The sequence below is a fragment of the Oreochromis aureus genome, linkage group 15 (assembly GCF_013358895.1).
Source record: "Oreochromis aureus strain Israel breed Guangdong linkage group 15, ZZ_aureus, whole genome shotgun sequence".
NCBI lineage: Eukaryota > Metazoa > Chordata > Actinopteri > Cichliformes > Cichlidae > Oreochromis > Oreochromis aureus.
Genome location: NC_052956.1, coordinates 8159731 through 8185800, shown reverse-complemented (window position 1 = coordinate 8185800; position 26070 = coordinate 8159731). Strand labels below are relative to the sequence as shown.

Genomic DNA, 26070 nt, shown 5'->3' with positions numbered 1-26070 from the left:
GTCCCGAGTCAAACAGGCCTGCAAACCAACCAGTTAGGGTTGGCGAATGGTTGCTTTCAAGTTTGCGTTGCATTTTTTCCACAGTTTCACTTCTGCTAGGCAAGCATTTTGTGAGTGTTTGCAGACAAGTCAGCATCTTTCACGCAAACTGTAGATGACCATGGGAACCTGCTAGCAATCAATAGGGTCATAAGGATGTTTTGCGTGTAGCACCATATAAGTCATAGCCAGTGACTGCCAGCAATCTTCAGCATCTACCACAATACACGCTTTTCCCTCAGGACTGGTCGTTGCTTGATCTAAAAACAATGATCTGTTTTTAGGCCTGGTGACTGTGACTTTAGGAGTTGATTTCACAGTTTCTGTCAGTAACCGCTTGCTGACTGATACATGTTTCCCTCACGACGACCATGCCTGTGTGACTGGGGCCATAAGTAATCAGTGAAGTTGTAGTTGCTGTATCATCTGCATAAATGTTAACACCTTCTTCTGCTTTGGAGACACTTGGGAATTGATCTTGCTGCTGTCTGGTTCCGTCTTTCAATCAACTGCCTACTGCATGAAAATTGACTTTAAAAGGAAGTTGCGATTCAAGCTGTCATTGGAAAAAAAAAAAAGTATACACTCTAGATTATAGAAGACTTTTACCATGCTAACAGCAGCTAACAGTTAATATAGTATCAATCTAATAAAGAGCAGTGTTTCAAGAGAAAAGACTATGCAAATGGTGAAATGTGGCTGTAATGAAACATACAAATGCAAAATTATAACTAGAAGTAGAAAACAAGTAGACAAGTAGAAACATGTTCTTAAACAGTACAGAGTCATTCTGCATTTTTATTATCGGCAAAAACAAACCACACCACATTACATTTTAAAAAGAAGAAAGCTTATTGTGGATGTACAGAACAAAACTGCAACTGAATAACATTTTTGTATCTTCATAATAATAATAATAATAATAATAAAGGTATAAAAAAGGAAAGTGTTTTACTTTGTGAAATAAAAACCTTTAGGCCAAGAAAATGTTCCCCTCAACATGCTACTTTAAAAACACATGCAAACATAGACCTTTCTATATATGGACACTTTCAAAATACTCTCCACATGAAATCCCATAAATAATAAAATATCTGCCACTTGCCCCTGAAGTATTTCTTGACAGAAAATCCTATAGAGTACCTCGATATGAATCTCAGTAGCCCGTAATGGCTCCATCTTCAAGGTTTTCCTCCAAATTCACCGAGCCAGAAAAACTCACCATTGCTAGCTTAGAGTGATGACACCCATCCAACCCAGTTCAGACAGAGAAATAGAAGATGCAACTCTGGAGCATCCACTCCATCAGTCAAGACAGACAGACTTCTTGCAGACACATTTCTCAGTCAACAGTGAAAACGCCTTTTATATAACCAAAGTCTGGGAAGAACATCAAAAACAGCACCATTTTTTAAAATTTCCTGGATTATCGCCAACGTGACGTCACGTTGTCTCAACACAAAAGGTTCTACAAAGTCATACATGGTAGCTATGTCAAAAAAGGTTTTGTTTTTTTTTACTTTTGCTTGATTATAGGTCTATAATATACTCTTCATCAATACCTTGTCTCTGTTGTTAGCATGCAAGAGGGTGCTTTGCAAGTGTTATGTTAAAATAAAACATTGCCCTGCTTTTGTCTTTGGCAGCTGTGGGTTTACACTTTATATCAAACTGCAGGTTTTAGCCTGCACCTTCCGTTTTTTATACGATTAATTATTCTAAAATGAAACTGGGCACAACCCTGTAAGGGATTCGTGATTGTACCAGAGATTTTTCAGTGTGTTGCTGAAGGGAAATTTACTAGCAACAAAACAAATCCACCTCTTAAACCTGCTTATATTCAGTTGTAACACAGTTTTCCTGCAACATGAAAAGAATCACTAAAACTTTGAGCCCACCCAAAGATATCTCTGTAGTAGGAGCTGCGGCACACTAACGCCTCCATGATGTTTGACATTTTAGGATCCCAGTTTTGGCACACCTTCTGTCGGCAAGTTAAAGTGTCAAGTCCTCCGGGGATTCTTATGCCACTGTTCTTACGCCTTCAAGTCGTCAGTAGTTTAAGTTCAGTGCTGAGTAAAAAGTGGACTGATCCTGAATGTCCTTAAAGGCAACATCAACCGCTATTACAGAGACAAGTTAGCAGAATTAAGTGAACCGGGTGTAAAAACGACTACAGTGTTTGGGTGCTGAGCTTGAATCTAAACTACCAACTGATATGTATTCCAATAAGGGAGATCATGAACATGTACAATGATGAGCGAAAGGCCGCCAATCATACAGGTTTTTGTAGTCTCATACAGAGAGCTGCAACACCCATCATGCCTTGCTGTGGTGAAAAGTATACTAGGAGAGTGGGTAACAAAAAAAAGGAAAAAATAAAATCTTGATATGATTTTAGCACTGTTTGATAAAACGTTCCCACTCTTTCCAGAGTTTACACATCACAAAAAAGGACAGGATTAATGTATTAATGCGCTGTGCTTTTAAATGAACTTGACACAAGACCACAGAGCTCCCTTACATTTGCAAGCACTAATGGAGTAGGGATAAAGAGGATGACAAGAAGTAAAACTCTCAAAGACCACATTTCAATCACATGAACAAGAAATGGCAACATACAGTACTTTAGAAAAAGAAAAGAAAGACGCAACAGCAAAAAACCTCCATAAAAATAGGACAAGAAAAAAAAAGATCAAGAAGCACTGTGTTTAAATAGTGCTACAGCTAATTTCACACCTACTGCAACTATTTTTACCACCTCTTTTAAAGTTTTTGTTGGCGTTTTATTCTGTATGGCTGTTTGGCTTGTAGGAGTGGTTTAAAAAGTTTTAACATGGCTCTGACACATGAAGTTAGGTGGTGTTTGTATTAAAGCACAGTTGCAGTTCTGGCACATTCCAGATATTGTGACTATTTAAACATTTTGGCTCTGCTTTACTTATGTACCTTTCAACAGTCAAATATTATAATACACCTTGTAAATGTGATCGTGAAACGAATGACTAGTGCTATATTCATGGATTATACGGCGGATGTTTGCAGAACAGTTACTGATGTTTTGATAAATTATTCTGTTTAATGACAGTCCATGTGTGGCGGGCTAAGTAGGAGATGACGGAGTTTATGGCTGATTGATGGTTGATGTTTGAGCCATTATAGGCCCTTCTTGGTTGGAGCGCTAAGTTTTCTCATTCCCCTTATCCTTCCGAGGAGCTCACGGACAAAGTTCTGTAGGGAGAAGAGGAAAAAATGATTTAGACAGACACACACATGCACACACACAAACACAGAAATCAAGCTCAAATCTACAAAATTTCTTTAGTTTCTGTTTGATTTTGCAGGCTAAAGGAGGCATCCTTTGTCTAATAGCTATAAATAAATATACAACTGACAGAAGACAGGTTATACATACAACCATATTTACTCTCCCGAATGACCTAATAACACAGGTCCTAAAGATACAATTAAAAATTGTAACAGATATTGTCAAAGTTATTTGTTATGTGTAAACACAACAGTGATTCATTCTTTGAATCAGTGCTTTTTTTATGCTTAGATGATTCATAGGTCTGTGTTACGTGGTTCAGCAAAGCAAACCAAAAACATTCCTCTGAAAATAGTCAGGTACAATGACTGGACTAAAAATGAGTGAAAAAGCAGCCAATGCCCAAAGGAAAACTTTGAAAGACCTTCAGAAAGCCTGAAGTACTGTTGTTCAAGACCACTTTTAAAAAATTACAAGGATGTGTGGTTTATTGGCACCAAAACATAAAAAATGAGGGGTGGCTAGAGTCTTAAACACAGTACTGTAGGAAGGGGAAAAAACCCCCATATGACTGGCCAACCCCGGTCACATGGGTATTGCTTTTTAAGTCACAAAAAAGAAATGAGAGTTTATGAGGCAATAAGTCCGTAAGAATGGAAGAAAAAGATTCCTCATCTTGACCTAATGGTTCTATAAAAGTCTGTGATGGTGTGACTCGGATGGAGAATATGCTGAAATATAAACCTCACAATTGTAACAGAGGTGGCACTTCTCGTGCCCTAATTACTGATACCTCCCTCCTCTTGTCACTCTCTTCTTTTCCTCCTCCTCTATCTAGATGTGTCATCTATCCTCCACCATTTCCAGCAGCTTCTTTCATCCCCTGTCATTTTCTCACTAACAGTGCTCTCATTCTTTTACTTTCATCCTCTCTTCATCATTTGCTTCCAGTTGTCACAATTCACCTTCTCTCTCCATTGCCTCTGCTTTTCACTGTTTATCCTCAGTCCATGTCATCTATGCGGGATTGTGTTCAAAATGGCATCTGGGCTACTCCAGACTCGAGGGATTACAATGTGTTTGTGTGTGTGCGAGTACGGATGTGTAGGAGTGACACGTATCAGCAGCTGTCAACCTGGCTGAACGCTGCTGTTATCTCAGATGCCAGCGACCTTGACATTTTTTCAACAGGCTGACCTAATGCCACGCACAAACACATGCAAACAGTCACAGATGACAGATGCGCAGTCCATGCTGGGCAACATCGCCATATGTAGAGGTAATGTGATTGCTCTGCACCACCTTTAATCACCAAAATAGCTTAACCCTAACTCACCCAACCCAGATACTTGAAAGCTTACCCGCACACACCCATTCACACACTCAAAAACAAGTGCCAGTGTGAACAAAGTGAAATGGTGTGTGCTTGTATGTGTTCTGTGTAGCTTCTGGGCCTATCTAACGCTTGTTTCATTCAGGTCAGGGTGACAGCGGCATGAAAACGTGACTCTACAAATTCAATACTGCATGTGCGGATCAATAATTTCAGGTCACTGATCTCAAGCAGTGGATATGGAAAAGATAGCCCCACTAGAAGACTTACCTCTGTTGGTTTGTAGCAGTCTATTAATGATTCCTGTATAGAAATTGGTAAAGAAAAAACAGAGAGTTGTTTAGGGACATTTCCCAGCACTGTCTGTGTTGGATTGGTTGGTTAGCTTTTGTTGACATGGAAAACTGCGGTAATGTATTCAGACAACATAAAGACTGCTAATTATGTACGTTTGACATCAGTCTGTCTTTGAGGACAGGTCCACCATACAGTAGAGCCAACAGAAACAGGATACCATGCAAAGCAGTCACATGGAAAATTTGACTTTAAGGTGAGCGTTTCCATTATGGAACAACTAGGGTGAACCAAGGTAAACTGGGACACTTTCTGGTTAATCACTTCGGACACTAAGAAAAAAAAATATGTATGACATTTAACTGTGTTCAACTGCTTTTTTTAAAAATGGGGTTTTTTTTAGTATTGGATTGATCTAATAGAATATTACTGTTTTGAAATGTGGGCTGTCCCATAGTTTTAAGATAAGTTCAGGTAAAATGGGCTGACTGACTGCCAAAAATGGGCCAGTCAAACAGCAACAGCAAAGTGAAAAAGAGAAATTTTTGACATCAATGTCTCTCACTTCAATATCAACACACCTCTTTTACCCTCAACCTTCTATATGCACAACAGTGTTCATGTGTACATGTTAGTGTATATTTGCATGTATTTATAGCTAAGATATATACAATATATACCATAGATGAGATGCATCAACCATAAATGTCCCATTTTACCTGATAGCCCCACTTACCTTATTTCGCCTTATTTCATCTCCTAAATGAGATTATAATGTATTTTCAGAGGACTTACCAATGCAGCCTAAAGAACATACCTGCAGTTTGCTGGCTCTCTCGTCATCACTGTTGACCTCCAGCAGGTCATCGATATCTATCTCTACCTCAGGCATCTCCTCCTCCTGGAACACAAAGAAACTCTGGTTTACTGAGCAGCTCAAGCAGAGAAACTTGTGGAAGACGAGCACATAAATATGTGAAGGAGTAAATAAGAAATTAAAACGGAAAACACGAATATTATACACTTATTATACACAGTTTATACAATCAGTGTGTCTGAGCCTCTGCACTTCAAGCTCCAAACAAGCTGAGCATATGTAGTATTTAGCTTTTAGGAATAGGCATCGTATGGAAATGTCATTTTACTTTGGGTTGGTCCATTTAGTGGTTTAGTGGTTAGAGGCTGTTTTCAGCTCAGTGCCACTTCAAAGGTCCGCTGTTTGACTGGTTCATTTTATTTACCCACGGCCAGCGCAGGGAGGATCAAACTGTCCCTCCCAGCTACCGCATGATGTATCATCCAAATTCTTCCTTTTGGGTTTTGAAGCCAAAGTGACCATGTATATACAAGCAGTGGCCTTTATCAACAGCCATATTAATTGCAACAATCTGTGACTATACCACTCCACCATCCCTAGAATATACACAATTTCCATTTCCGATTATTCCCTATAATTTACATCTAATGCCAACGCTCATGTAGGTCACCGCACTTTTTTGCACAGGAAAGACTTTGTGTCCTAAACCGGTAATTAGTGTTTTCCCTTCCATTTACCACAGCTATGATCTTTCTCTAACATCAACAAAGACACTGTTGATACTGGATGAATATTTTGGGCATTTGCACATTAATTAAAAATAAATAAAAGACTAAGAATCGTTATCTACTACATGTTCATTAAAATATGCCCCTGATCACCTTCTATCAACTGCCAAGTGTTAACTTTTTGTCATTTATATGGAAACTCAACATCCATTGCTTTCAGATTTCAGATTTTGCCAACCCTTACCTACTGAACTCTTTGTATGTTAATAATTTATTAATTTATTTTTTTTGCTAAAGTCTTTACCATCCATAAAAATTAAGAGACAGCTATATGATGAAATTATAGGATACCCGTGCTCTTTTTTTTTTACCACTTTATTGAACAGTCTTGGTGAAGGTTCACTGAAAACATCTTTATTTTCTTTTGTACTTTATTACTGTACTACACATCACACTGGAAGGTTATAATGCTATGATACATTCACATGAGCCATAACCTGCAAGACTAAATTCAAATCCAGAGATGCCCATAGTTCAGGCTCAGGCTCTAATATCAAACCCATGATTTTTAGTCAATGTGACTTGCAGCCTTAATTCCTTTCTTACCTAATGCATTCTAAACAATATTCATTAGTAGTCCTCCTTGAAATTCCGGGATGATATCTATCATTATTTTGCAGTAAACTAAAATGAATAAAAGCGACTAGTTCTTTAGTTGTGCGTGTGTTTGTGTAAGCCTCCCAGAGGACTCTTGTGTAAGGTGAAGCCTCGAGCATGCACTGGTATTCAGACACAGGGACAGGGAGGATGGAAGGATGGCTTGATTTTAGCTCTCGGCATTAAAGCTCAGTCACCGCTCAGTTTTGTGTGGGTGTTTCGATGTGCACAGAATGAAATTAGATTACAGTTATACCTTTGAAAGTAGCCTGCAAGACAAAATGTACATTCCAAGAGACAAATGTGCTGCAATATGCACACATTTGACTACTGATGAACTGGTGCAAATGTATTGCTTATATGACTTTTAGCTGTGCAGATAAATGCAGAAATGTTCTTGTTTTAGTTAAGCAACATATACACAAACATCCCCTCAAAGCACCCATTTACACAGTCAAAAAAATCTACTGACTCTTAAACAGGCTTGATCATATATCTATATTTGCTCAAACACACTTGACATTCACACACACACGTAGACACACACACACATACACAAGGCTACCCCACCTTGATCCTTACTCCTGAGAGCCATTTACACAACCTGCATTTTAAGCACCTCTTTCTCTGAAACGTCTTAGCTTAGCGTCTTGCTCTGAAATTCTCACTCGTTGAGGAAACTGAGAAGAAAGGAGCAAAACCAGGAAAGTGTCAGAATATGTCAAACCCTGCCACTTATTAGCATACTAGTGTGTATGTGGTGGAACCACAGAACGGAGGTTGTGTGCAAATGCTAATCATCAGAGGAGATGAGCTATTTCAGACTGAGGAGTGGAAGGATAAATTGATTTAGATGAAGAGAAAAAAAAGTGAGAAAATTGAGTTAATGTGAGGTGGTGAAATGATGATAATGTTATTGTGTGTGTTGTCCTGCTAAGCACAGGCACTGATGTTTGCTTGAAACCTCAAGATCAGAATACTTATTTGTGTAAAACGATTATTTCCTAAATGTGCAATGCAGCATTCTTAGCTAGAGTGGAAGTAACTGACTGGTGAAATTCATGACTTGGTTTGGTAATCAATTATTTCTTCAGAACTGATTATTGAATGTTCTCTTAGGAAACTTTAAAAACATTGCTGAAGACTGAACTCACCTCTCCTGATGAGGGCACTCCTAAAAAGCAAAAACTGCTCATTGAAAAAACAAAAAAGTAATGGTTGTCTAGTGATAATTTTTCTGCAGGTAGTTGCAGAGACTAAATGGTCACATCACTCTCATTCACTCATTGTCTAATTCTGCTTAACTGCACTTAATTGTTATTGCACGAGTCTCCTGGTGCACGAGTCAGCCTGTCTTCAAACAATGGCAGCTTGCGTCAGACTCATTGCAATCACTCTCAGACAAATTTGCAAAGTTTTGCAAATAATCAGTCGTATTTAGAAATGCAGAGAGATTTGAGCAATCAGTTGGAGTCAGGCTGCAACCGGCTGCAAAGTGATGCATATGTTGTGTTAATTGGGTGGAATTTCCCCAGCTGTGGTGTACGTGTCCATGTCCAAACTAAACTGTTTTTATCCCCAGTAGGGATAAGGCTGCAAGGAAACTGACATCCTGATTCAGAATAAATACCTTTGAGCAACAGATTTGTGATTTTTGCTGAGTTACCACAGTTAGTTGGCGTATTGTCACAAACAAATTCTCTTGTAATTGCCCTTTTGAGCCCAAATGATAGCAGCCTGATTCCATCTTATTGCTGTTTTATCACCATCTTGGTGAATCAAAGTTGCCTTGAAGACAGAAACTCCCTGCATGTGGTGGCAGGGTTGGCCCCCACCTTCATAACAACCATTTCAAAAGGCAACAAGATTTCAAAATCACTGCACAAAGTCACAATAATTTTACTAGTACCAAAGTCTCCAACCACTGTTTTCCTTAACTGTACCATTATTGAGGCAAACCGGCAAACCCAGCAGCGTCATGGTGCCAGACTTCCAGGAATCACGCCCTTGTTCCCACAGATTTAGCAGCTGCATTAAGGGGGAACCACATGATATTAGCCAGCTGATTTCAAAGATGAGATTACAGCGATGTTGTATTACAGTGATTCATATATAAATCTTAAAAAGAGAAATTAAGCATTTACAATATAAGCATATAAGAGAGGTCAAACCCTTCAGTCACTGCCAGTCTTTCTCTAAGTTTTGCTTATTTTTTAAAGCTGAAAATAGGTGACAAAAAACTCCATTCAGCTGGTCTTTAAGGAAATCTTAGAATGTTCAATATAATAATATTCTTGCTGTTGTCTCTAAAATTTTAGACAAAGGCTGGGTTTCATAGTCTTAGTGGAGATGAAACCTATTAAAGGTTCAAATCATCAAACATGCCTCCTTCCTTGGAAGGACATGTTGTTTACATCTCACAGCAGCTACCTGCAAATTCAGATGTGTGAGTGGAGTGCAGAGATCGTGGCCTCGGTCAGTGTCGATGAGTTTGTGTACTGTGATTTGCTGGTTTAACCTAATAATAAACATGAATGCATGAATTCGAATGAGTAACAGTGTGAAAGTGAAAACCTGTCAGGATCATAAATTTAGCAGACTGACCTACTTCTTAAGATGTTTGAGGGCAAAGGACAAGTCTGTCTGTCTGCCTGTTTGCGGCGCTATCAATCACTCGCTTCACCCTGAATGCTCTGTGTGGGTGTGTGTGTGTGTGTCCCTGAATATTCCACTTGTCAGCAGGCAGTCCGTCACCCCCTGTCACTGTGATTGGTGATGACTAAAAACACGGCCTGCTCGCCAGGCGTGACTGCAGGCTATCGCCGACGAAATCCCGGCTCCTACAAACACGCGCACGTGCACCCACGCCGGTTTTTGCTACCATCAATCTTCTACAGAGAATCACTCACCGCTGGGCTTTGCATTACAGTCCCTAAGTGTATTAAACACACTGTGTGGATGGCGAGAATGGAAAAAACACACTCTCACACCTAACACACACAATGAAGATGTTGTCCTGCTAGATGATCGCGAGCCTAAAATAGCTAAGGTCACACCTGCTGCTACTGGGAATATAATTTTCCATCTAACCAGCATACAAAATGACAAAAAGCACAAGGCAGAGAGTGACAGGCAGCCACAAACAAACAAACAGAAATGTGAAAAAAAATGGGAAGTGCTGTGAAACTGCGAACGGCTGTTTATGCACAAGAGGCCTAGATTCAGCATTTCTCACAGATGACGGCTGTTTTTTGTTTGCATATGCAGAAAGGAGATATAAAGATGACTAGAAAAAGAGAGCGAGAGTTTGTGCGAAGAGGATGGTGTGCGCAAAAACAGATAACAAGGAGCAGTGTTTGTTGTAATGAAGGCAACTCTGTGAAGACGACGTGTGAGAGCCAGCAGGCAAAACAGAGGCCGAGAGAGAAGCGGAGAGCAACACTGCCAGCCTGTGTGTGTTTGCTGCGTGCAGAGATGCAGACAAAGTGAGGCATGCATGTCTGCTAGACTCGTATTCACCGACAGCAAAACAGCCAGCAGCGTTTTCAGTCTGCTTCATCCGCAATGAGGTGAATCAAAGCTAATGTAAGCGGCCCAACCCCGTGACTCAACGCAAACTCTATTCAGACTTTATTCAAACGTTCTCTGCGAACAAAGAGTTAAACTCTGTGTTACGGGCAATCGCTTCACTCAGCCAAGTGATTCATAATTATTCCTATTCATGGCCCACTTTTATGAACTAGATCTACCAGTTACATTAGACAGAGGCAAATCCTACTTGAAGACATAATTAACGAGTCGAATGTTGTTTCACTTTAGAAATATTCTGTTTGAGGAGTGGCGCATGACCTTTCAGGAGTTTTTCAGCTGAGCCAGGTAATGTGTCAGTAAGGTAGCTTTCAGTTCATCCAAGAAACAACACATGATTGTCCCTGAAAACCTGCCACGACTCTGCAATAAAGCAAAAGGAAGATATATTAATGTACCCTGGTGTTATTCAGCAGACCAGTTTTGCAGGATATGCATATCCTCCTGGTCAGTTTGATTTGACTTTCTTTACAGTCCTGTTATGACAGATTGGCAGTGTGGTTCAGCTGCCTCATTAAACACTTCAGTCAAGTCTTTATGTGTAGTGGCATCTGATAATGGATAACAGCTGAGCATATTTTCAAACATAAGCTTCTCTGAAATGGAAATATTCTAAGGTAAAACAACAGAGTCAAACTCACAGACGATGAGCACTCGAAGATATTTACACAGCCAGCAGCAAACACGCTCACAGAGGAACTTAGCAGCTGGAGTGCAAGATCAGCTACCCCCTTGGGCTGCATGAAACCTCATGTTGCAGGTCTGGATCTCTATGCTTATTTTTATGGCTTCCAGCTTGCTACCTTAAATTCAAGCTATGATGAAATGGTGCCACTGATTATTATAGTACTGTTGCATCATTGCAAAAAGACACTTTACCTGGAGGATCATAATCCTCAGTGTGCATGTGCGTGTAAAAGAAAGAGAGAGAAAGAGATATAGATCTGCTGCAGTGCAAAGAGCTCAACGACGTTCAGTCTCCACCTTCAGTGGGTAACTAAAACCGAGCATCAGTAACACGTGCAAAAAAGGTGGCTGACATTGACTGATCCTTCTCATGTGTTAGCCGATATTAACCACACAAACACGGGCTCAACTGGATTGAAAGAGGAGTTATGTAGTAAATAAGATAATACCACCACCTCTTCTTTAATCACTGCTCTGTATGGAAGTGATGCAGTGCTTATATCAGAGACTGACAGGAAGAGATGGTGGGAAAGGAAGAACGTAGGAAGAGTTTTAATCGTGCAGAGATGCTAAAACCTTCACCCTGTATTGTAAACAAGAAGATGTGTCAAAAGAGAAGAACAGAGAAGAAGAATAAGCAAACATTAGACCAGTGAAATAACAATTGCACATATTGGTTTCATTGGTATGAGTATCATTTCTTTCTTGATGATGTCATTACATTGTTATATTGTTGTCTGACCTGCCCAGAGAATGCGGATGGAAATTAGCTTGCCTCTAAATCTGGTACAATACATTTCTTCTCTTAGGAGACTAATGGCTTTATAAATTTTCCCTGACAAATAAAAAAAAATACAAATACAAACACAAGTAGGATGTAGGCCTGTGTTAAATTAGCAACCACGCAGAGATGAAAGAAAGGGGAAATAGGCAGGAAAAATGTGAAAAGAAACAAAAGAGACCATGTACGAGACTGCTAATTACAACATATAAGAGGCGATAATAAGATGCAGGGAGATGGGGAGCGCACAGATAAGTGGGTCACTTGTGATGATGATGCAGAATGCAAGGAAGAGGAGGATTGCGCAACACTAAAACCTCACAGCTCAGCTTTCTTCCTCTCTTTGCTGCTGAGCGCTGTCACATCAAAGCGAGCAGGAGCTCAAGGTGGGATGAATTCATCTTCAGAGACCGCGTTAAACCGAGTAAGAGACACTACAGTGTGACAAAGAATGCAAAGAATTACAGGGCGGGGATGGGACAGAAACATGAGGAAGACAAAGACGGGAGAGAAGGAAAACAACTAAATACGGTTTTTCTTACAATGCAAGGGGAAAGCAAAAAGTTACTTGGAACAGTAACAAATGAAGGCCTGCTTCTCCTCCGTTCTTGCATCCCTCGCTTCCTCACTCACCCCCACCTCCCAGCACCTTCTTCTTGCCCTCCAGCGATGCAATTTGCTGAAACCATACAGCATAGATTATGTGACTTCGCTGGGTAAAGTTAGCTACTGCAGCAAAAGCTCTTTCCCACGCTGATTCAGCTTTACTCCGGAGGACACAGTATATCAGAGAGGAGAACTGTCAGAGAAATAAGCTTGTGGGGAGGAATTATACTCAAAGCAACTTTTCAGTTAAAAATAACAAATAATCGTGCATACTAAATTTAGGAAGCTTGATGTGATGTAAATGTCCTAATCGTTCTCCCCCTGATGTTTCTCCACTTTGGTGCTGTAGTAGCCCTGGTGCTGTTTATCTCCATGGCCAAAACTTGATGTTGAAGCCACGTCCTTGCCCTGTTATGCTTGGAGTCTCCTCTGATTTATTTTTTCTGTGCCATAAATGGTCTCTCCCTTTGAGCTTCCACATATCATTCTCTATCAATGAATACATCAGTACCTTTGCAGTTTGGAAGAACTAGTCCTCCACCCATAGTCTTTAAGGTAATTGCTCTAATTTTATATTCTGTGTAGCTGCATCATGCCATATGATTCTCAGATATACACTGGAGTTATATATACTTTTATATATATATACTACTGGTTTTAGCCAGGTGTGCACGGCTTTTTCTCAAACAAACTCAAAATTCTGTCGTGGATGCAAATTCTGGTGACCTTTAAGTTAGGGCAACGTACGTTGAACAAACGCAAACGGACAATGTAACATTGCATTGCATGTCATGAAGATGAACATAATACATAGGAAAATCAGGAGAATTTGTATTTCTAATAAATCTTTTTTAATATAACATATAGATGTTAATAATCACTATAAGTGTGATTACGTTTGTAGAAAGTTTCATTCAGATTGGCTCAACTGTTGAGGAGGAGATGAAGTACATGCAGACATATATACATTCATACATGAATAGGTTGGTACAATGACTGACTGGTAACACCACTGTTTGTGTCATTGCCACATTTGCTCCACCTTTGCAAACAAAGCCTGATGGATAACTTTGCCAAGGGCCATTCTCCACATTTCTCACATTTAGCATGAACAGACTGTCGTTAAGAACTACATTATGAATAAGACGACATCAACTGTGGCCTGATGCAACACTACCGGTGACAACTCTCACCTATATTTTTTATCAGTTGAGAAATTAGCCCTACAAATCTGCAGTTTTGTTGGTTTGTTTGGGCTTTTTTTTTAAACATTTGCAAGTCATGTGACTGATATACTGAGGTAGCTTCATCAATGAGAATCTTTTGCTAAATTATTATTTTTGTAATGACACCAAAGAGACAAATGTGGCAACTTGTTATGCTGCCAGCGCTAGGTCAAAAACATCATATTTGAAGTTATCCCCCCTCTTCGACTGTAATCATTAACTATGTTCTTGAGGTCATTGAATATGGTTGGCGTATGAGTACATTAGGCTAATAAAGTACAATTTTTTAAAAATTAAATAAATAAAACCATTTTAGATTTAGTGTTCTCAAATGCTTGTTGCTCTTTTAATGCCAAATGGGCCATTTAAAGCATTTATAAGTGAAAGCCAGAGACATTAAAACACCGTGGCGGGGAGAAAGAGGCGACATATAACCTCAGCTTTCCATACCAACCTGTGCTTATACTGTAGTTTAAGATCCTTTCCAGAAGCTATGCACTTAAGGTTAATAACTACCTATGCCTTAAATCCTCCTTTAGAGATGTAGGTGCTTATCCATCTACATAGCTGATACATAGATAATCTCCATTATAGCTCAAAAGATAACATCATCTGCAAAAGGCAGGGATACCAGCAGGTGTTCCCAAACATCAGAGGTAGTTAAATAGAAAAAAATATATACTGTTAATGTTTTGTCAAGAGCCTTTAGGTCTTCTACCTTGCACAGTCTCTTCTTCAATAGCCCAAAATGATTACAGCATCAGCTGACACACAAGCCTTTTTACCCTATTGCTATACAAAATCAAAATACCTAACATCACCCTTCCTCCCCTTTGCTTTAAATCCTGATTTTAAAAAATAAGAGAGTAAAAATTACAGTAGATTGTCAAGCATGAAAATGCCAGCGCCAGTTTTGTGACTTTATTTCACAGTTTTGTGATCCTGCACAGGATTTATTTTACTTTATTTACCAGGCAGACAGTTTCTTCCTGAGGCTAATGGATCAACAGCTGGGGCCCATTTGGACCTTTGCCCTGAGTGTAAATGAGCACTTTCAGTCGTTCTGGATGTAAAACATCATGAGCACCAGGGGCAGAAGCAGCCATGTTGCATATTGGCCAGCTCTTCGGGGAGTATAATAACATCGGGTTAAGAAAACTGATTAAAAAAAATACGCCCTCTTTGTTCTAATTTTCCTTCATCTCTAGTGCTTGTTTTTCAATTGCATTAACTGCTTTCAAATGTGCAATGTCATGCAGCACATGCAAAGGTAGACAAGCCACACGCCCATATATGAGCACACGCCCCTGACTTTGAGAGTCAAAACAACAGTCTTCCTTTTCTGCATATTTCCTTTTCTCAGACACGTGCGAATGACGACGGTATTTTGCATCATCTCACTGTGCCAACCAGATAAAGTGAGTCAGTGTTTACATATAGCCAGATTATGAATTGATTTGGCCTGCTTACAAAGAAACCACTGATTAACTGGATCATCTTGGGATGGGAGGAGATGTCATAGGAAGACAAGAACATCAGTGTGCGAGTGTGACAAGTCAACGCCTTTTCTTTTCATGGTCTCAGCAGCTTTCCGTTTCCCCATTGCTGGTTGCACATTTTGCAGCTGGTTCTCTCTAGTCTCTTCTTTTAATGATCATCTTTGATCAGTGTTTGGGTTCAAAGCTCAAGCTTAGCAAAATGGAAACTACGTCACTACTAGACTATGACTGAGGTGCCTTGTATTTGTCATTTTTCTTCTTGTACCACTACATGTTGGGATTCAACGGCTACATTTGCAAGCGGTCTAATTCAAGTATATAACCTGAAGACATTTTAGCCTCTTTTCCACTAGTATCTACTTGGCTCTACTCAACTGGGGTTTTCCATTAGGTGGTACCAGGTACTTTTTTAGTACCTACTCAGTTGGGGTTCCAAACAAGCTGAAAATGTGATGTCAATAGACTGCATGCCAATCATCGTCAGGGAGTGACATCACTGGATGAGTCATGAAAGCAACTCAACTCTGAAACCCAGCAACTAGGAAATAGCTACATGCACACCAACACTGAGGTCCAGTGATATGGTGCAGATGTTTACCGTCAGTTTAGCAGCAGATACACCATCGCCTGATGCCCTCCATTGTTGTTTTGTGTTTGTGTCGCATACAAACGACGTCACAAGACAGGAAGCGCTGCTGTAACAAACCCACCCACAATAAGGTGGTAGTCAATTGTTATGGAAAACAACTGAAATGAGTATGGAGCAGAGTTGTGTCGAGCTAAGTAGGTGCAAGTGGAAAAGAGGCATTTGTCATTTCCAGATCTCTTTATTTTCACCTTGTCCACATTTATTCTTCATATGTGTATGTGTACACATATTTAATATCTGAAGTTACCATGTTGGTGGTGTCACTACTAAGGTCTCGAACAGATGTTTTGTTAGGAAAGGCAGCCTCAAGGTACCGTGAGTTGAGGAAAGATGTGGAAAACATGCAGGCAGACCAAAAAACTGGGATAAACCTGATTATAGGTCCTGAAGCAACAAAGCAACCCTACACCATCACACTACCACCACCATGTTTCACTGTTGGTATGATGTTGTTTTCATGAATTGCTGTGTTAGTTTTACGGCAGATGTAACAGGACTCAAACCTTCCAAATAGCTAAACTCTTGTCTCATCAGTCCACAGAATATTTTCCCAAAACTCTTTGGGATCATCAAGATGTTTTTGTTTTTGGCAAATGTGAGACTAGCCTTTGTGTTCTTTTTGGTCAGCAGTGATGTTTGTCTTGGAACTCTCCCAGTCTCTTTCTTATTGTTAAATCATCAACTCTAACCTTAACTGAGGCGAGTGAAGCCTGCAGTTCTTTAAATGTCGTTCTGGGTTCTTTTCTGACCTCCTGGATGAGTCATCAATGTGCTCTTAGAGTAGTTTTGATAGGCCAGCCACTCCCATGAAGGTTAATCAAATTCAAAGTTTTCTCCATTTGTGCTCACTGTGGTTCCTTGGAGTTCTAAGGCCTTAGAAATGGCTTTATAATCCTTTCCAGACTGACAGATATCAATGATTTTGTTTCTCAGAGATCTTTTAGCCTCCTTTACTTTGTCAGATAGGTTCTATTTAAGTGATTACTTGATTCAACAGGTCTGCCAGTAACCAGGCCTGGGTATGGCTACTCAAACTGAACTCAACTTTCCAAAAAATGTGGTTAATCACAGTAAATTCATGCTTTGGTGAGCTTGGATAACTTGTTGTCCCTTAACAAATGATATCAGACAGATTAGTATTAAGGTGTTCATACTATACAAAAATACTATACAAATATAGATAAAATGCATGATAAACTTTCTTGGCTTCCTGTACAAGCTAAATTATACTATGTCTTGCTTGTATTTATAAAGAAAACAATACTGTTGAACACACCACATTTTTTCTGCTCAGTTGCAGTATCCAGATGAAATACATAATCATAATACACGATTTTCAACAAAGCACAATTTAGTAATTCCTCAAGTTAAAAGCAACTTTTTGAAAAACTCTGTTATATTTAGAGCATCTTTCAAGTGGAATAAGTTGCCTTATGCGATTTGAGAATTGGCTTCTATTCATAATTTCAAAAATCACTTAAAAGCCTATTTAAGCAGCTTTTAATTATTGCAAATATTGTAAGAGGGCAATGTCATTTGTAATGGAAATTTGTATATTTTGTCTCAGTGTTATTGATATTTATATGCTCATATTTTCACAATTGTAAAACCTCACTGTGGATGTAATACCTAAATTATGTGGATATTTTGCATCCACTTTATTGTGTAATATTTTATTTGGTTGTATTTGATGGTTTGGGCCCCAGGAAGACTAGCAACCACTGTTGTGGAAGCTAATGGGGTTCCTTATAAATAAACAAATAAACAAATATCATCATTTAAAAATGAAACTTTGTTTTTACTCTGGTTATCTTTGTCTAATCTCAAACTTTGCGTGATGATCTGAAACATGTAAGTGTGACAAATCAGAAAGCAATCAGGAAGGGAGCAAATATATTTTCACAGCACTGGGCAGGGTGAAGCCAGAGGAACCTCTGGTGGAGGCCCGTAACAGCGCTGATATGTAAATCGGTTGTCTGACCTGGTAACAACAGGTCAAAGACTGCTTGCTTTTTCTGTTTGCTTGTCAATCACATCTTCCCTGGGTTTGGTCACAATATACTTCAGCTGTATTACGTAGTGGCATGTATAAACTTTTACCATAGTACAGATGTATCAGTCCTACCTTTCAACTTGTAGACATGTGTGATCAGGATCAATATGGGACTTAAGAGACAGATGGCAGAATAAGTCCTGGTGAGAAAAATAACAGAAATGAGGAGGCGGAGGAAAACAAAAAAGCAGATGGGGTCAGACTGCACCAGCAGTTGACACGAGAGTGAGAAATGACAGCAGGATGGAAACTATAGAGAGGGAGAAAAAAGGCAATAAACCTTCATGCTGAGTTTTGCTTTTGAAAGAGACATTTGATACCTTTGTGCAGCCACTGTGTTTATAACTGTTTCAACAGCTGGTGTTTAGCTGCTTGCTAAAAGGCCTTCTTGTCAACACCTCTGATTTGTTTAGCAGCACATGCATGTGTCTGCAGGTGGTATGCGAAATGCGCCAGCACGTGGTCGGACACAGACCCCATCGGTGTCTATTTTTGCCCGTGTAATTTGAATGGAAGATAAGTAAACACAACAGCGACCTTCCTCGCCAGATCCATAAACACATCAGGGTCACTCATTAAAACAATCATCCAATTTACCGGTGAAATCTCCTAACGAATGCCAGTCTTGGCTGTGATAAGTGAATAAATGGGGGTCATTCTGGATCCACGTTTATCCCCTTTTTCCTCCTTCTTAGACGCACCTTCTTGTATAATCTCAACCTTTCACAGATTTTAAAAAGCACATTTGATCAGTGTGAAACAGACCCAGAGGTTGTAGCAAAGATCACCAGTTTTCAAAATAATGAGGCCGTGCCGCTCAGCCAGCATCCTGTCATCAATCAGAGTGAGACCTGTTCGATTGATCACTGAGGGGAATCACATCCATCAACTGCTGTGGGTGGTGAATTCACATTTTCACTGGCTTGCAAAACCGAAAATAAAAGACCCACAATGTTAAACTAGTGCCTGGACGTACCTGTTTGTGTATACATGCAGTATATCCAGTAACTCCAGTGGTAACATAATGCTCCCGTCTTTGTATATGCCGATATGCGTGTTCACCCTCTGCATGGTATTGCTAAACTTATTGAACGCCACTAATGACTTGGCTTGAATTGCACTCTTTACTTCTCCTCAGCGACTACCACACGAGGCTTGCACGATACAGTATATGACTGTTCCTGCTTCCCAATATGGGGGGGAAAAAGCGCATGCACACACACAGATACACACATGCACAAAAGGCAAACGAGAAATGTTATAGAGAAGGTCACAGGAGAAGCAGAGGGAGGAGGGGATAATGATGCAGACGGAGAGAGATAATGATGTTCTTTTTTTCTGCCAGGAAGTTGATGCTAGGGGGACAGAATCCAGATTCCACTGTCCACTACCAAAGCACACAAAGGCCGCCTGGGGACCCTCCTACACAAAACAGTGTAGAAATTAAACAACCGCTGTTATTGTGGTGATGAGAAAAGGAGCAGGAGACAGAAACATTAGTATTATCCAGAACAAAAATGCTTCTTCCTCCAAAGTGTCTGTGCTCCATTTGGTCTGTACACTGACCTGTGAGTGTATGTCTGTGTGTCCTGATGCTTATCTTATATGGAAAGTACCCCCGACTGCTCAGCCACGGATATTATGGCCCCAAAAAGCCCACACGGCCTTATTCACACCCATGGACGCAGACATAAACACACACAAGGCCTCAGGGCCAAGTGTTGTATGCTGGCAGTGTCTGTGCCTGTGCACATGAATGAGCTTCATTGAGTGGGGCTCTATTAAAGCTGAGCCACGGAAAAGTAGGGCATTACAGTGTCTTTCTCCCCTTATTCTACAGCATACGCCCCCCGAAGAACACACACATAGAGCTTGGTACGCAAGCCAACAACATATTTACTGCTCTAGCAATCTGTTTGTCTCGGTTATTCTCTCCTTCTCTTACACACCAAATAAAGGCCTAAAGCTTCTCCTCATTCATCGATTGCTCTCAGGTGCTCTCAGACAGACGGTCTTGTCACTGTGCTGACAAACTCTGCCTTTTAATCACCTCAGCCTGGCCTCTGCGTTAATCTGCAGTCCAACAGAGTCTACTCAAGTCTCTGACTGTGGGAGAGGTTACGGCATCACACAGTTAATCGAATCTCAATCACGATTTTAGCCTCCTGCAAATAAACCCGCACAAGCCAATCACAGCTGTACCCTGCACCACGGAGCTTGACGTTTCTTTGACAAGTCTGGTCGAGTACTATGTTGGAGGACAGAAATACAACAGAATTGGAATATTTGGCACAGCAGAGGCTGAAGTCCCTCAAAGCAGCTCATCATCTGCTGTTGGAAAAACTTTGGATTTTGGGCAAGAGATGTAAACCAAGGAGCAATAAAAGAGTGCTTTAGAGTTGCTGCTCCTAAATCCCAACTGCACTTTGCTCAACATGGATGAGGCTGTGTGACGGTCAAATGCTGCTTGGTTGACAAGTGGGCCGGAACAGGGAAGGAAGCGACAGCAGAACCACCAGAAATGCATGAAACAGCATGAAAATAACACACAGTGACTACAGTGGACACTGTTCACTGTTTTTAACACTCGGTTTCAGCTGTTTGAATGTTACATATAATGTTATATTTGCCCTTCTGGCTGATGGACCAATAACAGCACCAGCAAGAGCGGCCAATAGACCAGCCGCACCACATGCCCCCATCAGGAAGATTATGGTTCAACTCGACTGCTGTTGAACCATAATCTTCTCTTAAGTTATTCGACTGGGTGAAAAGACGCCACCATCTGCAGTGTAATTAGTGCATGAAGGCCAAGAGAAACAATGCAAAGTGAATCCAATAAGCACTGTGAGAAACGAGGGTTTCACGAAAGTGGTCAAGTTACTGGACAAAACATATGTTATTTCCTATGCAAAACATTGCCAGGGAGATATAGAGGGGTCTCAAAGCTGTCTTTGCTTTGAGTTTTATTAACATCTATTATGCAGAGGCACCGAACAGAATGAAAGACTTTATATTTTGCTTAATACAAATGCACTTAACAGAGGTGAATAAACACTGTATTTGTCTGCAAAGAGGCTTTAATTAACAGGAAGCAGTGCCATGTTGACTGGATTTTGTTTTAGGTTATTTATGTTTTGCTTATTTTTTGTCTTCTTCTAAGAGATGCACTCACTTTAGGTGGGTGAGGAGGGCTAATTTGGATGCATTTGTACATTTGCAGGAACACACATGGATGTGAAAGCAGGGTTAAGTTTTCATGACATTGCAATAAAAAAAAATTGTCGCTAGCATAAATGAATAATTTTGGCTAAAAACGGAATATTGATTAAAAAAGAATAACTATGATTATCATTTAGGTAATAATCGTACAGCCCTAGGAGAGGTTGTGGGTTAAGTGTTTCAGAGTGTGAACTTACATGTTAGCAGTTCCATTAACACTTCAAGATTTAATACTTTTACACGTATAAAGTAATATAACAGTGAGTGATTTCTTTGGGCACTACAATGAGCCTATAATATAGTCAAGGCTTTCACTATATTAAGAGCTGCAGTGGGAGCACTTAGGACCTCGGCTTTCTAGCGCCTCTCTCTCTTTGGGTCATTCCCTCCTGCTTTTTTTCTCTCGGCTTTTTCTCCTCCCTGTCCTTTGAACACCAAAATGAACAGAGGCAACGTGTCCCGGGAGAGCAGAGGGGAATCCATCTCTGACAGAACTCACCTTCTGTTATCCTCTCACCCAGAGAGGAGGCAGAGAGGGAGAGAGGGAGGGGTGGAAAAAGACAGAGGCTTAGGGAATAAGTGTATATATGAGATGAAGCCAAAAAGGCAAATTTGATATTTTGACATCTTGTTCGTTTTAAGATTAAAGGATGGTTTCAACATAAGAGAAAATATTCGCCTGTCTCCTTAGAAGTCCGGTAATACTCTCCTGTCAGCCACTACCGGAGTAACTTAAACAGAAAGACTGGAAAAGAGTGAAAACTAGGGGCATGTGTGACTCGGGAGGTAGAGGATCGCCTTCCAATCGGAAGGTCGGTGGTTCACCTACCGACTAGACTGTGTGCGTGATTGGATGAATGAAGATTTTATAAAAGGTGCTTTGAGTGCTCAGTTGAGTAGAGTAGAAAAGCACTGCTCTGTTTACCATTTAGCTATCAACAAGCCAGCCTCTCTCCATATCAGAATTTGGCATCCTGCATGCCTAAATGCATATTTAATCAATATAAAATCAAAGTTGCAATATTATTACAGCACAAGTTTCCCACGAATGCTTACATTTTCATTTTATTGCTTAAACAAAGGATGTCTTTATATGTTCACTCCTGGAGGTGCTGGTAGCTGGATCTTAGTCATGCTAGAGGATCATCAGTACTTAGCCCAGTTTTGATGAGAAGTGATGACCTTCAGACAGCAAGGTTTTCCATGACACACATTTTCTCCCTTTACTGTTTTCTAAACAATTTGTCTTCCAGCTACTAAGCAAGCACTGTGGCAACAATTACAGGGAACAAGTGAAATTCTCACCAAAAGCATAATCCTATTTGTTCTGAGTTCACCTTTTTTCCAGTCCATTACAGTTCAGTATCACCACATTACCACACCGCCTACACAAACTTGCACACGCACACACACCTCTGTGATGCTTGCTAGTATCAGGTTTTCTCATGAAACTGATATAGTGGCTGACCTTTAAGCTTGACCAGCACGCTCAAATCAGTAGCCTCCACTTCGATTTATCATGCGTGCACACACAAACACAAAACACTTTGGTCTATCTTGGGTCCTGCTCTTGAGGTGTTAACAGGCATGTAGTGGGTGTGACTTCATGCTTACAGTCATTTGAGCAAACATCAGCAGCAAAGCTAAAAGAGCTACCTGCTTAAACACTGCTATTCACGAATGAACATGAATGCGCATAAACTCAAAAAACAATTTAAGCCCAGATTTTCCTTAATGATTAATTATTTGAATATATAAACCTTGGATTTTATCTATTTCAGTTCCACCTTATGCAAAATAATTGCTTCATCTTTATGAGGGAAAAGAATAATTTTTTCAGTGTTGTGTGAAAGAAAGCATTGAACAATGCAGCAGAGTGATACTGTGTCAAAATAATGGAGAATATTGATGTGTCGGTTTCATTTCATTATCAGGCCCCGTGTCTTTCTAACACTAGTCAACAACACCGATATCATTCCAGCATCCAGTGTGACATCAGACTGCCAACAACACCAGTGAGCCAGGGGATTACCATGTGATATTATCCCATTTGACGTGTGAAAGACATGATATGAGGAGGTGTCAGGCTGCTGGGAATATCTTTGCTGAAATCTACACTGCAGGGACTCTGTCATTAAACTGAAGTCGACCAAAAGCAGCGTTTTCTTAGAAAAGTGTTGAATTCTTTCTGTCTGGAAATCACGAGAGCTTGCGTACGTGCTTGATCTACTGTGTTTTCCTATTTATCTAAATATCCATTTGCATGAAGCAAATCACAGTCCAAAATACAGATCGGCGCTGGGCCAGTGCACTCCAGCCGTCGTCAAACATCAAATACTTCAGTCACCTCTGTGTAGATCAAGCACACCTGCTGATGACAGTCCGAAACACAGCCCGAGAGCTCAGATGGCTTTGAAACTGAAACTAGCCTGCTCTCGGGCAGACTCTGAGAAACCCAGAGAAGAACCAAAGCAGAACCATAAAAAAAGGAAAGCTTGCAAACAAAATGACAGCTATATAAATCATACTAAGGCACTGCTACATGCAGAAGACATGCAGGAGGTCTATATGCATTAAATGTGCGAAAGAAATTAGCAGAAGAACAAACTACTGAAAAAGACATGATGACATTCAGCATCCTGCTGTAATTTCAGCAAAAGTTTCCTTTCTGCATAGTGACACATATACAGGTTTACTGCTAGAGTCAACATACTGCATTCATTAACAATCCCATGCGCATCCACAACTGCAGACATGAGACATACTCATGTCCCCACACCTGTACCTTATGTTGCTCCTCTGTGTTGCCTGATTCATGCACATGTGCATCGCAGACCCCTATTTAGTCTCTGATTGGTTGAGTCTGTGGCGACAGGCATACTGTAAGGCTGTATGTGTGTGCATGGCTGTGGAGACCTTCAGCTTGAAGGTGTGGGGGGATCAGAGTCAGAGGAGGTGATTGGCTGTTAACGAAAGTCACAGTATCAGCTCGTCCTTAACACTCTGCCCTTCTTATTCCCCCTTCCCCCACGCTTGGCTCTGTTCACTTGGACATGACTTATAGATCGGCTCTCTTTCTGCACGCCTTTCGTGCCCCCCCCCCCACGACGTGGCGCCATCCTCCCTTTTCAAATGTTAAAGAATGTGACTTGAGGACGCGACAGCGCAAACTAATCGGGCTGTCAATATCGTCCCTCCCTACCAGAAAGGTAAATGCGTTTTTTAAAAGGTCAGAAATTTGCCACAATACTCGTTTCCAGCGCGTGCTGTCTGCGCACGCAGATCGCGGAGAGAACTACCATCACATCATAAGCCTGTGAGGTTTCGCTCTCGAGGATGGAGAGGTAAAGTGGATGGATGTCTGTTACACGGGTTGATCTCACAGAGGCGCGTGAGGATGAAGTTCGACACACACTGAATAATGAGACAAAGCGCGTCTCGGTCGTTCATGGCCAACGCTACTGGTGCGTAAAAAGCGCAACCGTGCGGTTTCTCTCTCGCCTGTCTCTCAGCCTCGTGGAGCCAGCCATCCCTCTTTCTCCTTAACAAGGGAGAAAATTACACGGGACATGGCACATGAGAACCACACAGCTTTGAATCTACAAACCAGCTGGCATGAGTGCTGCAGAGCACAGAGACACCGGCTAAAATATTTGGGGCCAGATGAAACATGAACGTACTTTATTCAGGTGCCCTTCTTGTAAACGCAGTGAAGCATCTAAAGTGATAGAGTAGTCCGGCTGCTGCAGTTCTGCCTAATCCATACTGAAACTGAACATAAAAAGCAAAGTCGACCAAACAGGAGAAATGTATAAAGCGGTTTCGATTAATCGTCTTTGACGGCGACAAAAAGATAAGATTTAAAAACACAACCTCTCAAAGAACAACAAAGCAGCTATGCAGGACCACTTTTTTTTTCATCCAGGACTGTTCATTGTCCAGCAGTCTCGGTGACAAGAGCGCACAACCGTGTGCGGCTTTGGAGTTTCGCTCGACTTACCTCACAGTCATACAACACGCTGAGCTGCTCGATGATCCACTCCTCCAGGACAAGTCTTTTCCGCAGCTCTTTCCTGTCGTACTTCACGGTCACTTTGCCCTGCTTCTTCTGGACCGGGTCTTCCCCATTGATGGGTCCGGACCCCACGCAGCCCACTCCGGGCGCACCTTGGAAGAAAACACGGCTGCCGGCGGTGGGCAGAGGGGCACTGGTTTCGGTGCTGGCGGCCGACATAGCGAGATGTGCAGGAGTGTTATTAAATAAATGTGTGGATGGAAGGGGAGGACTGCGGTGCCGAGTGGGGACTGCGTGCTGCACGGCAGACGGGAGAATGGTGAGGAGCTTTTAAACAGCTGCTATTTAAAGCGCAGCGCCGGAGACAGGCGAGAAGGCGGAGCAAACACTGCAAGAAGTAAGAGGCTATTAAACCAAAATATAAAGGTTGGTGACTGTAATCAAACTGGCCATCCTGCTGTTGGTAAAATAGCAGAGAAATGTGTAAAAATGTGCCATTAGCTGGTTAAAAATGAATAAATAAATAGGCTTAAAAGATTCAAATTAGATGAACGAATGTATTCATTTTTGCAGCGTACAAAGCGAAGCCCCTCAGCGGTGCTTCATCT

At 40.9% G+C, this 26070-nt stretch overlaps 1 protein-coding gene across 1 annotated transcript; it reads right to left on the bottom strand.

The window, feature by feature from the left end:
- Positions 1–804: 804 nt before the first annotated feature.
- On the bottom strand, positions 805–25814 carry ppp1r14c (protein phosphatase 1, regulatory (inhibitor) subunit 14C). The gene is made up of 4 exons (XM_031726268.2): positions 25448–25814; positions 5752–5835; positions 4911–4943; positions 805–3270 (listed from the first exon to the last, which is right to left on the bottom strand). The coding sequence occupies exons 1-4, from the start codon at positions 25679–25681 to the stop codon at positions 3196–3198; spliced, it is 426 nt and encodes a 141-aa protein (XP_031582128.1). The 5' UTR covers positions 25682–25814; the 3' UTR covers positions 805–3195.
- Positions 25815–26070: the final 256 nt, after the last annotated feature.